This window comes from Augochlora pura, chromosome 9 (genome assembly GCF_028453695.1).
Source record: "Augochlora pura isolate Apur16 chromosome 9, APUR_v2.2.1, whole genome shotgun sequence".
Classification (NCBI taxonomy): Eukaryota; Metazoa; Arthropoda; class Insecta; order Hymenoptera; family Halictidae; genus Augochlora; species Augochlora pura.
The window spans coordinates 7721708-7736319 of record NC_135780.1 but is presented as its reverse complement, the minus strand read 5'-3'; the positions used below and the strand labels follow the sequence as shown (position 1 = coordinate 7736319).

The window sequence follows — 14612 nt, the reverse complement described above, 5'->3', positions numbered from 1 at the left end:
GAGCTTTTTTTTGTATTAACACCTTGAACTGCTAATGGAATATATAAACTTACAGAAGCTCAGAAGAAGGTAGTGAATTAAATGGTGCTACGTAGTTCAGTATGTAGAATTATATTCTAGGAAAGTCGTGATTGTCAAAATTTTGATTTACAAAATTCTTATCGTGCAAAATCGTAGAACATTTTCGCAGTTCGAACGTTTGTTTTGCCAACATGTGACCGTAAATCAAGTATTTCTAGTAAATCTATTTAACAGAATTCATTACTCCCACCAAATGGAGTTGCTGATGTATCCCCAGGGCGCGTTTTCACAAACGGTGCCTGCAATTGCCTCCCTAACGGGCACTGTCAATATTCTGAAGTTTACGTCGGTGTAATTCAGACTTGCTATCAGAAAGTTTGGCATTCTGTCTGATATGATCCATAACAATCCCCCTCTTATCTAAAAATAATATTAACGTCCTTTTTAACACGTTCGTCTAAACTGAAATCTTTTATTATTGCCATTTATTTTATTTTCATTCGGTTCATTGAAATTGTGAATATGTTTCAATCATTTCCTCACGATGAAAGAAATTTACGATCATTGTAGCCAAAAATTTATAGGCTAGATTTATAGATCAGCTAGAAAGTGCCGGGATGTTCGTACAACGAAGTGGGAGGCATAATGTTTCTATCTTATTGTATGGGGGTTATACATGGCAAAAATGGGAGTTATTTGAAGTAATTTCTTTTTCAGCGAAAGTGCAAAATGCAATCCGCTGCTTTGTTTAAGAGATATTAACAAAAAAACGTTGTCCAATGAGAGGCGAGCTCACGCGATGGTAGGCGGTCGAGCTAATCAACGGAACTGAGTTTCGTTCGCTGCTTGTCTCGGCTATTTCGTGCCAGCCGAGCTCGCTTCTTATTGGTCAGTGTTTTTCGTTAATAATTCGTTAACGATGCCACGGAGAAAAATTTTGCAGAGGAAGAAGTTATTTCAAATGATCTAAGGAATCCCTCGTTTCTCAACTGCGAGTGACTTTTATGTCATCATTCAGTATAAACCCGTTGGGTCTCCCACTTCGCTGCACGAGAGTCTCGGGCGTCACGCAATCTACACCCATTTATCTGATTTAAAGTCTAGTTTACTCTTCTGGCTACGATAGTTATGATAATAGTGGAAAACGAAATCAAATAAATAAACAGACATTTTTAATCAATGAAAGTTTATCAGTTTTAGCAATTTTATAGCTGGACTATGAATTGTTGTGCATGATTTAACGTTTATAAAAGAGCCTCGTTTTCTACATTAGTCCTTTTTTAGAATCTTTATAGGTTGCAAGAAATAAATTCAATAAACAATAAATAAATAAATAAAGTCTCCATTTCATTCATGCATGAATAAAGTCTATAGAAGAGTACTTTGGTTTAAGATCTGAGATTATAAATTAAGCCATAGAAATCTATAGACTATTTATAATGTTAATGTTATATGTAGAATGAAACTTTGAAAACTTACTTTGACATCTGCTGGAAATATTAAAGCATTGTCATGTCTTACAACAACTGCATGATTCTGAGGCCCATATGGTAACAAAGAATTCCAACAGCCTACAGCGTTTTGATCAATTAGATTAAAGAATTGAAGACCATTCTCATCCATTGCAGAAGCGGTACAATGACCGAGTGGCCCCCTTTCTGGCAGGACCTAGCAATATTAATAATAATAAAATGTAAAATTCGGAAATGCTCGTGTCTCGTAACTTGTATGTTAAGCATAGTTAATCACAACGAACTAAGTCAAATTATTCCACTAATCTTGATGTCCTACATTAAATTATTTATATGTTTTTCTTCCATCTTTTATCTAACCACTAACTATTGTGCTATATAGTGATGCAGTATATTATTCTTTGTAAACGTTTGTAAATACCGAGGCTGTAGATTCAATTAAATTATCTAATAAATATAGGTACGTCTAATTCGAGTCCATTATAATAAAGAATAATATTTTGAATGATTTGAAGGTGAACTAATAATTGCGAAATTAAATTCAACCTGAGCAAGTTAAGTCACAGTAATTTACGAATCATTACAAAATTGTAGAAATTTTATCAAAATTTGAAATTGTATTTAGTTAATAAAGTTATATCCAAAATGTTTGTTGTCTTCACAATTATTAACCATACATTGAAAGATATAGTCATTCTTTCTACCAGTCTATTAAGATCAGGCAATGTCGAGTTCGAGGTGTTGTGATAATAAAGGAATGGGGCTGGGTGAAGTAAATTTAATCGTACGGATTTGATATAAATTTAACCGTACACTACTGAACGCAGATAAGGTGATACCTGGAATTCGTGGTAGCTATCCTGCGACAGCTGTTCGTCCCTGAGAATTCGTGTCGAGACTGCAAACTCTCTCCTGCTGCTGAGAGGATGGAAAAACAGAGTCCTGTATCCATTCACGTTGATGGGGGACAGACTCATGCCGAAAATTCCTTCTTCACCCCATTGGAAATTCAAGCCGCCAATATTGTAATCGCCGGCTAGAGGATCCGGCATGAAATAGCTGTGAGTAACGCGCCACGATTTGTTCTGCTCCCATGAGTACACGATCAAGCCGTATCCCAGCTCGTCCGACATGTAGGCAAACGCATCGTTGCATCCGCCTTTCCCCAAATCCACCGCGATATTGGCAATGAATGTGTTCTGAGTAATATATATTCCGTTAATTCTTCTTACAATAACGTTGCGCAGTCATTAACTCTTTACATTTCGGAGGAAGGACCATTTTTACAACTCTACCCCACGAGTGGGGAATAATCGAGTGCAGAGAGTTAAAAAAGGTTGTTAAACGAATTCGAATGTAATAGTCACCTATTATCTCTTTCGTGAAAGTCACTGAAGTTATTAATACATTAATACAGCGAAAGTTACAGGTTTTCCTACAGGATATTTCACCTATACTTACTTGCGTGATCAAATGCTAAACAGTGAACGTTATAAGAATGCGCGATATGTGTGATTTAGTATTATTAGAAAAATAAAAAAAAATTAAAAATTAGAAATTAGAAAGTACACAAAAAGTGTTATTATTGAAAAATGCTCAGCAATTTAGGTAGATACAAAGAAATTTGAAAGTTTATTATACGTTAACAAACCATCAAGTCAATTCTTGTAAATTAGAAAGGAATTATTTCCTACGTTAAAGAAGTTGCGATAGCACTCTTTAATGACTCAGTAAAGATTATAATCTAAAAAATCAACGGAATACTAATTTCATAAAAACACTATGCAACGATAACATAGATTGCATTCTCTTCTATTGAGAATGAGAATAAATTATTATATTCTATATCACATACTTATAATATTAAAGTAAAATAATAATTTTGTTAAACAGTTAATAGTACGTCTTTTTGGTAATCACATGTTGTTATTATGGTCTATTAGTGTTATTGAATTAAATTTATCATTGCAGTTACTCTTCAGTGTAACAGAATTAATAATAGAAAATCTAAGGGAAGAATAGTTATTATGAACGATGTATGAAATCGACAAGGAAGCAATAATAAATAAATTAGATAAACTGAAATAAAAACTGGCTAATTCTTAAAATAAGTATAAAGATTTAAGGCAATTAGCGTTAAGATATTAACTTAAGAATTCAGTTTAATCAATAAGTGAATTATTGATTAATCAGCCACACATGGGCAAGCACATGTTAGTAATCGTGTAGCAGTATTTTTACTAGCAATAACAAGATTGTACCCAACATCATATAATCTATAGACTAGAATATTGATGATCTTTCAAAAATAGTGCATTTAGTAATCTGTAAGTGCAACTATGGTAAAATTGTATTGGGCTAAAAAAATCAAAAAGGGTAAAAGTAAATAAAATTCAAGAAAGATATACCATATTGATGTCTTCGGGTCTCAATCTATATTGCCTTAAGATTTTGTCCGTCGTCAAATCGAAAACATTCAGCGTATAAGGACAGGCTTGCACCGTCGTGTTCCCAATGCCTATAGTACCAGTGTCTAGGACCCAGAGTCTGTCACATGCGTCTGCGTGTATCCTAAATTAATAAATTTCATTCAATTATTACTTAAGTTAAAGAATCTGTTGAGAATTAAATTTGGATTAATATATCTTTTTATGATGCTTCTAGATTACATTTGTTGCTTTCATATTCATATACGATACAAATGTATGTTTATCATTGTTCGTTCATACTGACCTGTAAGCCGTGGTTAGACCGGTACCGCATGCTCCAGCTTTGTTTAGCGTCCAGTTTGGATAAGGTGTGAGCCTAGGCGAGCCTCCACGATTCGCATCGAGCGATATATAATTCAAAGTCGCCGGAATTCCTAAAATCGTAAGTACCAGGCGTCAAACATCTGTACTCGAAACGCGTGAAATTATAACCGAATATTTGCACGCTACTTCCGAACCTGGAATAGCGTGAGCAACATTATCGAAATCTTGATGCACGCAATTCGATTTTATCGGAAACGTGTATGCCTGACAATGGCAGCTAACGTTTGAGAGACACAGATTTAGACGATCTACAGAAAGGTTAACGGAAAGGTTGCGTGATCGAAAATTGCCAGATAACAAAGAAAAAGTTCCTTGACATGTCACTCGTGTACGATGGCATGCCACTCGCTTAAATTTTTCGCCTTAGAGGAAACGTTAGGTTCGTTGTAGGAAAAATTAGCAAACTTTTAAAGACGAAATCAATGGACCGTGATTTAACGCGCGTGCCAAATAAAATGGTTGTCGGCGACCGGGATAATGGCACTTAGAGGTGTGGCAAACTCGAATTCGAATGTAATTTACAAAAACTTTTTACTTCCAAGAAAATGTCACCGCAAGCATCGAAAAATCAGCAAACTTTTAAAGATGAAATCAATGGACCATGGTTTAGCATGTTCTGGGGAGAACAATGTAGTCGTCGAAAACTACGATAACGGCATCAAAAGGTCGAATTAGATTCAATCGTCCTTCACCCAAACATTTTTCTTAGGTGGAAATGTTACGATGTACTCAGGAAAAATCGGCACGACTTTTGAAGATGGAACATGTTCTCAATTTCGAGAGAACCGAATGGTCGCCGGCGTCCAGGATAATGGTATTCAGAGGTCGGGGAATCTCGAATTGAATTGTATTCGCTTTGACTGGGCGCAGAATTCTAAAACAATTCGTTTCCCGAGCTCAGGAAGGAAGTCATTGAACGTTCCGAATCCATTCTGCTCGGACGGTGTGACAGGAACCGCTTTCTTCTTTTCTCTCTTAATATTTCATATCCTCTGTTTGGGGAGAAGCTGTCGTCGGAAGAAAGAGTGGAGCAAACAAAGCCGCGGACGAATAAAACCTTCTCGTAAAAACAATGCCGACCTGCGTGGTCTTTGACACGTTTGGAGAACTTTCAGAAGGCTGCTGGGAAGATCGGAACCGGAACAACGAGAAAAACGTGAAAAAGAACCAACGGAAGCGAAGTGGAAATTATCCGGGAGACGTAAGGAGACGGAGAATGAAGGAATGTTAGCTCGAAACGGTCGGTAAAATGAATTTGTAGTTGAATTATGTATGGTTCATGAATAATTTGAGCAAAAAGCGAATTTATCAACACTAAAATGAGTAATTATATTGACCGACGTGTGCTGATTTATGTGGATGACAAGACTGTATTTATTTGTCACTGTTATGTGATAAAAATCTCCGAATTAAGTTCAATTCAATCATTTCCAATAGGAAAACACTTTAAAATTAGAACAATTTAAAAATAATCTCTATAACTGGATTCGTTTATAGGAATCCAAAGTAATTTATGTTATAATAAAAATGACAAAATGTCTAAATAAAATTAATCTTGTCATTTTTATAAAGAAACAATTTTAGAGCTCGATAGGGTTAATATTATAATCATTGAATATTAACCTCTAGATATAAATCGATAACGAATTTATAATTTAAAAGTGAATTTACCCCGATGTGTGACGCAAAAGTTGTAAATTAAGATGCAAATCCTCGTGCTGATAAAAGAGAAAAAAACGGAACAGAATACTTTTACATTTATGCTAAAAGTGAAGTTACATTAAAATGCAACGATAAATCAGTACACGTGATTTGAAAGTTGCACAGAGCTATGTAAGGTTTTTTTTAGAAAGGTTTCTTAGAAAACTCAATGGGACCTGTTATACGAAATACACGGAATGGATAGTAGCGGAACATGTTTGCTGATACGTTCAACGGAAATGATATTTGGCGATCTGAATCATTATGATCTGAATTTAGAAAATTTCATTTCAATATAAAATTTGAATTAAAACTTTTAATTTTTAATTTTAATATTATAATGTAAACCGCAATGATCAAGCAAATATTTAACGTAATTTTCCTTTGTTAAATGTCCTTTAATACTTTGTACCAACGGAATTCATTGCGTTTGAAAAAAATGTTGCAACAGTTTGAAAGCGAGCAGTTGTAAATTATTTAAAATTGAACATGCAAAGTGGTACGTTAGTTCATTAGATATTACTAAAAATCTGCTCCTGAATTTTCTATTATAATAATTAGATTATGGATCTTTTCGCAAACTAATAATTGTCTGCATTGGCTTTAAGAAACAGAAACCGAATTTTTTTTTCTTATTTCACTCCAATAAGATCGTTTATAATGTTTCAATTTATCGTTTAATATCGGTTGTTTTGTAGTGTTCCAAATATATAACGCTTCAAATTACGATATAGATTTATAAAATGTTCAGTCTTATCATAAGATACGTGTAAGTTAAAATATTTGGTTACAACATATTAACGGTTTAATTGTTAATTACAAATGAAATGTCTGATGTAGAGATATCGATTCGGGTGACTACAAATAATTGATAGTGCAACAGTATAGTCACGTAAGACTGGTTATTGCTTACATTCCGGTTACAGTTTCACAATTTCATTTTCTTCTTATTCTGCACCAATTTTATGTGTGATCTAAACTGGTTTCGAATGTAGAAGGAAGATAGATTAGTCTGTTCCATTTCGTAAGTAACCTTTTAGAAACAGAAGTGGACACGTGACTTCCATAAATGGTACAATAAACTTTCAAAATGACTGCAGTTTCCACTGATTTGCATAAAGAGTATACTATATATTCTAAATCTTTTTCTAGATCGAATAAAATCTCAGACATGTTTCACTAAATATTCCAGTTATTCTTCTTCTCCTCTAGAAATACGTGCACTATTTTAATATTATTCAAGCAGTTCGGTTTTGGACATTTTGCAATGTTTTTCATAAATTGTTTCTTGATCTTTTTAATTTATTGTTCATACCGATTTTTAATTAGATTCAGGCAAGTGCTTATTAAGATGAACTATAATAATTTTTAAGCTTTAAGTTTCTTTATTACAAATTCATTGCAAGAGAATTAATTGAGATTAGAAGACGCAAGGAAATCGGAAAGGTATAGAGTTAAGTCCCGAAATAATAATTATGGCGGAGCATTGGCGGCGGTCGTTCTTCGCGGACAATAACTTGGCGCGCGCCGTCGCTTATGATAAACTTAGAGTACCGAGAAAAAAAATCGGAAATACGAGAATATAAAAGTGAATAAGCTTCATTCATTCGCAAGTTCCCTTCTAGATTTTGGTCGAAGAGGAGGCGGAGGTCGAGAGAGAGAGAGAGAGCGAGGGGGAGGGAGAGAGAGAGGGAGATAGAAGTTCTTTTATTGAAATCGCTCGAGCGGGTTTCGGCACTTTGTGTCGCAAACCGGAAGTCGGCCAGACGAGATTCGAGGCATGCACCGACCACGGTGATCTTCTACATTCTACACACTGTGTTCGCGTCAGTTTCCGGTTTCCTACTCGAGATTCATATCTGATTTTTTCCCGAGTAGAGGGTAAACTAAAATATGATCCGTACGAAACACGATGACTCAAATTAATATTCGTTCACCATTTAAAACGCAATAACTTTTTTACAACTAAACTATTTGAATTACTTTTAGATGATAGACGGACTGGTATACTAAACAATGACTTAACTACTTCAACTCTCGTTTCTTAACTTTCTCATCAGAACCTCTAACGAAAATTTAAAAAATGCGTTTTGTACATTTCAGTTGTATGCATGCTAGAAATTCTATTGTTCCATAAATTTAGTGTTAATTAAAGAAAGATAAAAGTAAAGAGATATTCAATTTAAACTTACCATTCTTCCATCTTGGTACGGTGACAAAGAGTTTATTGCGCCATATCTCGATACCAACTGGCAACGCATTTTCCGGTACAAAATCTCCCTTCATCATTGCCGTTTGTCTGCTTGCTTCGTCTGGATAAGCGAAGTCCAACGCCCTCCAGAAGAATCTCTCCAAAAGAGGAGCTTTTCCGTACTTGGAACCCCATCGTTGGAGTCCTTTCACCTTTCCAGCTCCCAAACACAACAAACTCACGCAAAGTAATCCCCAATGTATTTTCATTATGGTTTGGTACCTTTGAAATTAGAAAAAATTTGATAACGTTTAAAATTTGCACCAATTTTATATTTATTTATCATTTAATTATGAAAATATGATAAGTTTGATATTTAGCATCAACGTATTTTGTAATACTTCTTCTGTATACGTTAGTTTTTTTTATAAACCTTAATGGAATGAGTGAAAATTGAAATTAGTTGTCAGGAACTAAATTGTTAAATAGCGATATTTATATACTGGATTCAAATGGATCCTAGTCCTACTGTCCAAGTGTTAAATAAATTTCCAATTATTAAATCGTGCGCTTTTATGCTACGTTTTGTTTTCAATTTTATATCTCAAATTGAGGAGATTAATTAACTAATACTGGAATAATAACTGTATGTAATCCTTACTAAATTATTGTTTTATAGGCATTGATACTTTGTGTGTTTGTGATAAATAAAAAGTATGATAAAAGAAACATTTCAAACTATTAGTGTGTTACGGATATGGCATCTTGTGTTGCACAAAAATTCATGACAATCTTAGTGGTCTTTTAAAAGAATGATGTGACCTCTTTTAGCTTGGAAAGTGTAAATGGTAAAAGAATGTTCTTTATAGTTGTGTGACGAAGGTGAACACCGTATGATTTTAAACATGGAATGATCTTGGCAAGTCTATTTGTCGTTTAGCATTGAATTCGTTTTTAAGCAGTTCGAGAATGTAGCTAAAAAAGGATTCAACGTATTTAATTTCAGGTAATGGTAAAATTAAATACATACAAAATGCGTTACAGAAAATATTTGTATTTATCGCGAAACGACCTCCAGTGAAAATGAGCTACTTTGTAGGCAAGGTTCATGCCAATTAAAATATTTAATATATTCTATTAGACTATAGAATTATGAAACGATTGCTTGTAAATGTCAAAATAGTTGAAATCTAGAAAATCTTATTTATAATATAATTTCGATGCAATATTGTACTAAAAATCTAAATACTTGAAAACTCTTTACTCTCTATTGGTATTATTCGCCTATTATTTACAGTAACTTAAATTTCTTATTTAATACGTTGACGACGGCTTGACCCACCGGTGGGTCATACGTGTCAGACCCGTGGGCTGCGTACATTAGTTAATTTGGTTGCATTTCACAAAATAGATACTACAAAATAGGTTTATGTTATTTTATCTGAACATTATAAACAGGTATTCAATAGTAAAAACATGGAAATTCAATATTATAAACTTAACATGATTATTTAATTTTTGTAAATTTCGGGCGCCGACTCACAGAGAAAATCGTGAATATCGGCGCCGGTGTCAACGTGTTAACGGCGAACATTGTGATATCTTTCACCAAATATAAAGGCTTTTAGTCATTATGATTAAATGATATTAATAATATTTTGTGCATTCACAATATTAATAATATGTTTTTATTCTTTCCTGGATCTTACAAATCATGACTTGCTTCGAGTTTTTATATAATTTTTCTTTAAATGATGTGATACAAACTTCTTTATAAAATTAAGAAATAATTGAAATTTTCAGTCTTCAAACTAGATATGATCACTTGCAAGTAATTTTATCAATCACATAAGGACACTTTGAAATTTTTCATGAATGGATTGAGTGTGTTCATATTATGTGTCATTCACCTGGTTGTCAAAAATGATTTTACTAGAAACAGAAATGACTTATGACGTTATCATTATTTTCATAAAATAATGAGTAATACTCTTCGTGATAAATAACTTAATAATCAATACTTAAAATAAATAGTAATTTTATGAAATATTGAGAGTACATGAGACCAAATCTCAGCATCATTTTTCATAAGTGACCCGTCAGCTCCATGCGGGGGTGTATAAAATCGTGTGGTAACTTTACTTTCTAATCATGGCAAATAAGACAGCAATAAGAACTCGATGAAAACTTGAATGATAACACATCTACCGGTGCTAGCGAAAGCGTTAACTGTCACTCTCGTACGCATTTTAAGGTTCAAACGTCGACGATTTGTCAAAAAACTGATACATTATTCAACGTTGATTTCTGCACGTCAAGGCGCAGGATTAATTTTATTCGATCACATTTTTCATTCGAGCCACCATGCGATCGATATCTACGTGGTCATCGAGGTAAGTAATCTATTTATTTACCGGGCATGAGGTCACAGAAGCGTGTCGTGTGCACTAATCCGAAAGAGTACTGGAAACTACGCGTAACGATAATAACCCGTGCACTCGACGCACATGAAATATTATTCGTCGATTTAGTATTTTTCATTGAATTGTTTATATTGAAGATGCACGAAGCGTGGCGGACGAATTTTCACAGATCATCCGGCATCGCGATCTAACTATTAATTACTCGTTTCCTAGACCATAATTAATTCTGCAGATAGTGTTTGTTTTCTAATCATCCTGTGAACCAGACCACGGTGGCGTTGCTTCCAAGACACTTCCTGCACGTATAATTGCCTAACCAGCTATTCCATAATTTTTTTACTTAACCTGCGTTTTATACAATCTTCTCGCTTTTAAGCGGCACGAATTCGTGCACTTTGATGTGGTTCGCGAAGAAAGTAATCCGTGGAATGAGAATCGTGTGGAATTTCATAATTCGAAGATAATTCGATTCCTTTTAGATGATAGAAACCTATTAGATACAAGTCTACTAAAACATTTTCCATTAAATTTTGCTTTTACTTGGAATGACAAAACAATGAAAAATTCTTGCTTCACAACTTCCCCTTCCGAGTCTATAACGAAAATTTAAGAAATATATTTTGTGCATTTCGATAACTTGTATGCATGTTAAAAATTTCACTAAAATTGCAAACAGATAATTACTTATTTTGTTTTGTAATTTCAAGCAATAACAAAATTAAGAAAAAAGTATTTTGGTTATAGTCTAGTAGACTAGTTTTAAAATAAGTTCGAATTGTTTATGGAAGTTTTAAAAAAGTTGTACTATTTTAAGAGGTGCTGACGCAGTTTTACGTTTGACCATATCTCTGTGAAGTTGAATTTTAATCAAAATAATATGATCATTTTCGTATTACGCGAAGAAGTTAAGTAAAAGCATAGTAAATCCACAGTAGTTCTAATACACGCCTACAGATGTCTCGCAGATACCATTTTGTAAAAATTTATGAATTCGGTTACGCCTACAATATGATTCAATTGATCATTTCATATATTTTTCACTAAGATTTATATGTATTGCACTTTAAAAGAAAACTATAGTTATCACAAAATGCTACGATTATTCCAATAATGATCACATGAACAAACTTGCAACTTTAGTGTTCGTTAATAAGACAGATCACATGAAACGTCGTTTTAACAAAAGTGAGATGTTTATAAATATCAAATATAATATTATATTAAATACATTCATACTACAATCATATTAATGAAATAGCTGCTTTAATTCTTTGCTTTAGATTATCAAAACGATCAAAATCGCGTCAATCGGTACGACATTTTTTCTATAAAAATTCTACTTAGAAAAGCGCAGTTCGTACAATTTTTAGTATTTTGTATTTCATTGTATTAAGTATTTTTAGTATTATATCAAGTATTTTCAAATATTTTACATAACAGTTTCCTGATTGCTTCAAAGAATATCTTTTGAGGGCTTAAGTGGCACTGTGGACTAAAACATTCCTTGGAAGTTCTATTACGACTTACGTTACGTGGAACAATTAATCACTAACAGGGGACATAATTGCTAATAAGGATATTTCATGTGATTTCTACCATGCATTATTTCGCATCCGATACGTATAATCATTTAGGAGGAAACGAATCGAACTAATAAGTTAGTATCGAAAACGAAAAAAGTTGAACCGTTATTTGCCCTGGCCCTTAACTCGGTAATGTTTTATTTCGAATGAATAATTTACTCTCGCACTAACACCGATACCCGACGGCAGGACGGTGTTTTTTTTAGTTCTCAGCAAATTCTGTTCTGGTGTGATCAAGCTGATCAGAACGTAGGATAATTTGCGACGTCATTAATCAAATGTGCTCAACGACAGCCACTCGCCCGTTCAAAAACTTTAATAAAAAAAATGCTTATTCGAATATTTGATCAAAAGAAAGGCAGGATTTTTGACATAATCCTTTTTTATTGTGATGCAACGTAATTTGATGAGGCAATAGCAATTTATTTAACAGACATGAAACTGAATAAGAAATTTTACGAATCTGTAATACACCTGACCGTTCAAAATCTCTTTTAGTGAAATGTACAAAGATTAACAATATTTTTGTTTCCTTCTAAATCCAATCTAATTTTCAATTTTACAAATCTGTTCACGAAGGTCGATATGTAGCAAAACTACAATAATAAGAAAAAAGAAACACGTATAAATAATATCTTTATTAGTAATTGTGACCAGATTTCTGTGTGGGTTGTTATTTGTATGGTAAAAGTTGTTTCATAAGTAGAAATTGTTTCCAAATAATTATTTCGACGTGAGAGTAAAACGAAAAGCTGCAAATCTCGATGAAATTTCTGCTTATAGTTCAAAAAGTTTCACGCAAATCCGCGCGAAATTCAAACTGTTTAACGAACTCGACAGCCAATCAAGCCTGATAAATCACAACAACAAAATGTATCCGAATCGATGCTTTCCGAAAATATATAATTACATGCAAAAATTTAACGACTGTAAATATATTAAAAAACCATTGTCTAAATCGAATGGAAGAGTTCACACTGCGTTTACCGATAAATTTGCTTTTTAGATGATTCTTATACACTTATCAGCCCAAAAGCACACGACTGTCTATAAATGAACGATTTTCGAATGAGAAACCGCGCGACAGTTGATCGGTCCCGCTTTAATATACCTCTTTGGCGAAAATTGGTTACGATAGCTTCGTCTTCGAAACGAATAGACTCACGATTCGTAGGAAGGTAGTGGCAAACAGTGCAAGTAAACTGTTGGTTCCTGCAAAACGGCACTGGTATATATGTACTCCGTTCGTGTGACACGTGCCCACTCGGCTATAGACGTTCACCCGGCTAAACCTGTGTTGGTACACTCTGATCCATAAACATCCGGAAATACAATGGCCCTATAAATTATTTGTAAAGCGCCCAGTATGGGAAATAAATTTTTACCTAACTCTAATTGTCGTAAGTTATCCTGTACAATTCGAAATTTCTGAATAAATATACTGTATCGAATCAATGGATAACGTTTTAGTTTCGCATTTTGCCAATTTTCTATGTATTTTTTTAATAATCGGAACTGAGAATTTTAAAACTATAGTGTTTAGTGTCTTCAATGCTTTTTCATATTTTTAATTAACTTTAATCGTTGTACACTAACCTGAATTAATATAAAATTACCAAAATTTTCATAGTTTTAATAATTTCAATAATTTGAGTTCAATCATTTATAGTATTCTTAATAGGATCATTGTATTTCGTTACTTTCGTATGATCAACACGATTTTTCTAAAATCTAAACTAAGAATATTAAAACTATAAAAATTAGCGTCCATTATTAATTTTTCATGCAATTTGTGTAATAAAAAATCAATATGTATTTACTTTTCGTTGTTAAAAATTGACCTACAATAATAAAAATGTATAAGAACCTCCCTTCTGTGAAAACAATTATGATACATTTAACAAGACAATCATATGATCATAGACAATTATATTTTAAGGAGGCGATCATTTTGACATGATCAAAATCACTTTTCCAAAATCTGGAAACTATAATCATTTTTTCGTCGCCTCTTTACTTGAGAACATGAAAGGAGTGTTTCTGTTAGCGTGAGAATTCTACAGCAATACCATCTGTTTTGATTTTTGATCAGGCTTCTCACGCAAACTCAACGTGATATAAATTATTCATTTGGAAGTTCGATATGACTCAGTATTATTAAAATATGAAATTATGTATTTACTTATGCACGGGAATGTACACATGTCAATGTAGACCTGTGAAATCTTGTTCCCCCCAATTGGTCAAGGAGCCGTTCAAAGTGAGTTTTTCCGAAATTTGTTATGCAAAGGTGCATGGCTTGAACAGGTATGCAGGTAGGCTAATATGAAACTGGATCATGAATATTATCGCATATTTTATCGAGACATTGTCCGAACAAGTTCCTAAACTCATTTCATTACGTAGAA

General features: G+C 33.4%; 1 protein-coding gene across 1 annotated transcript; it reads right to left on the bottom strand.

Annotated features, from left to right (window-relative positions):
- Positions 1 to 261: 261 nt before the first annotated feature.
- Y-y (yellow-y) lies at positions 262 to 13391 on the bottom strand. Its single transcript, XM_078189994.1, has 7 exons — positions 13316 to 13391; positions 8200 to 8480; positions 4227 to 4356; positions 3902 to 4064; positions 2333 to 2692; positions 1501 to 1689; positions 262 to 441 (listed from the first exon to the last, which is right to left on the bottom strand). Exons 2-7 carry the CDS (start codon positions 8465 to 8467, stop codon positions 262 to 264), a joined length of 1290 nt encoding a protein of 429 aa, XP_078046120.1. The 5' UTR covers positions 8468 to 8480; positions 13316 to 13391.
- Positions 13392 to 14612: the final 1221 nt, after the last annotated feature.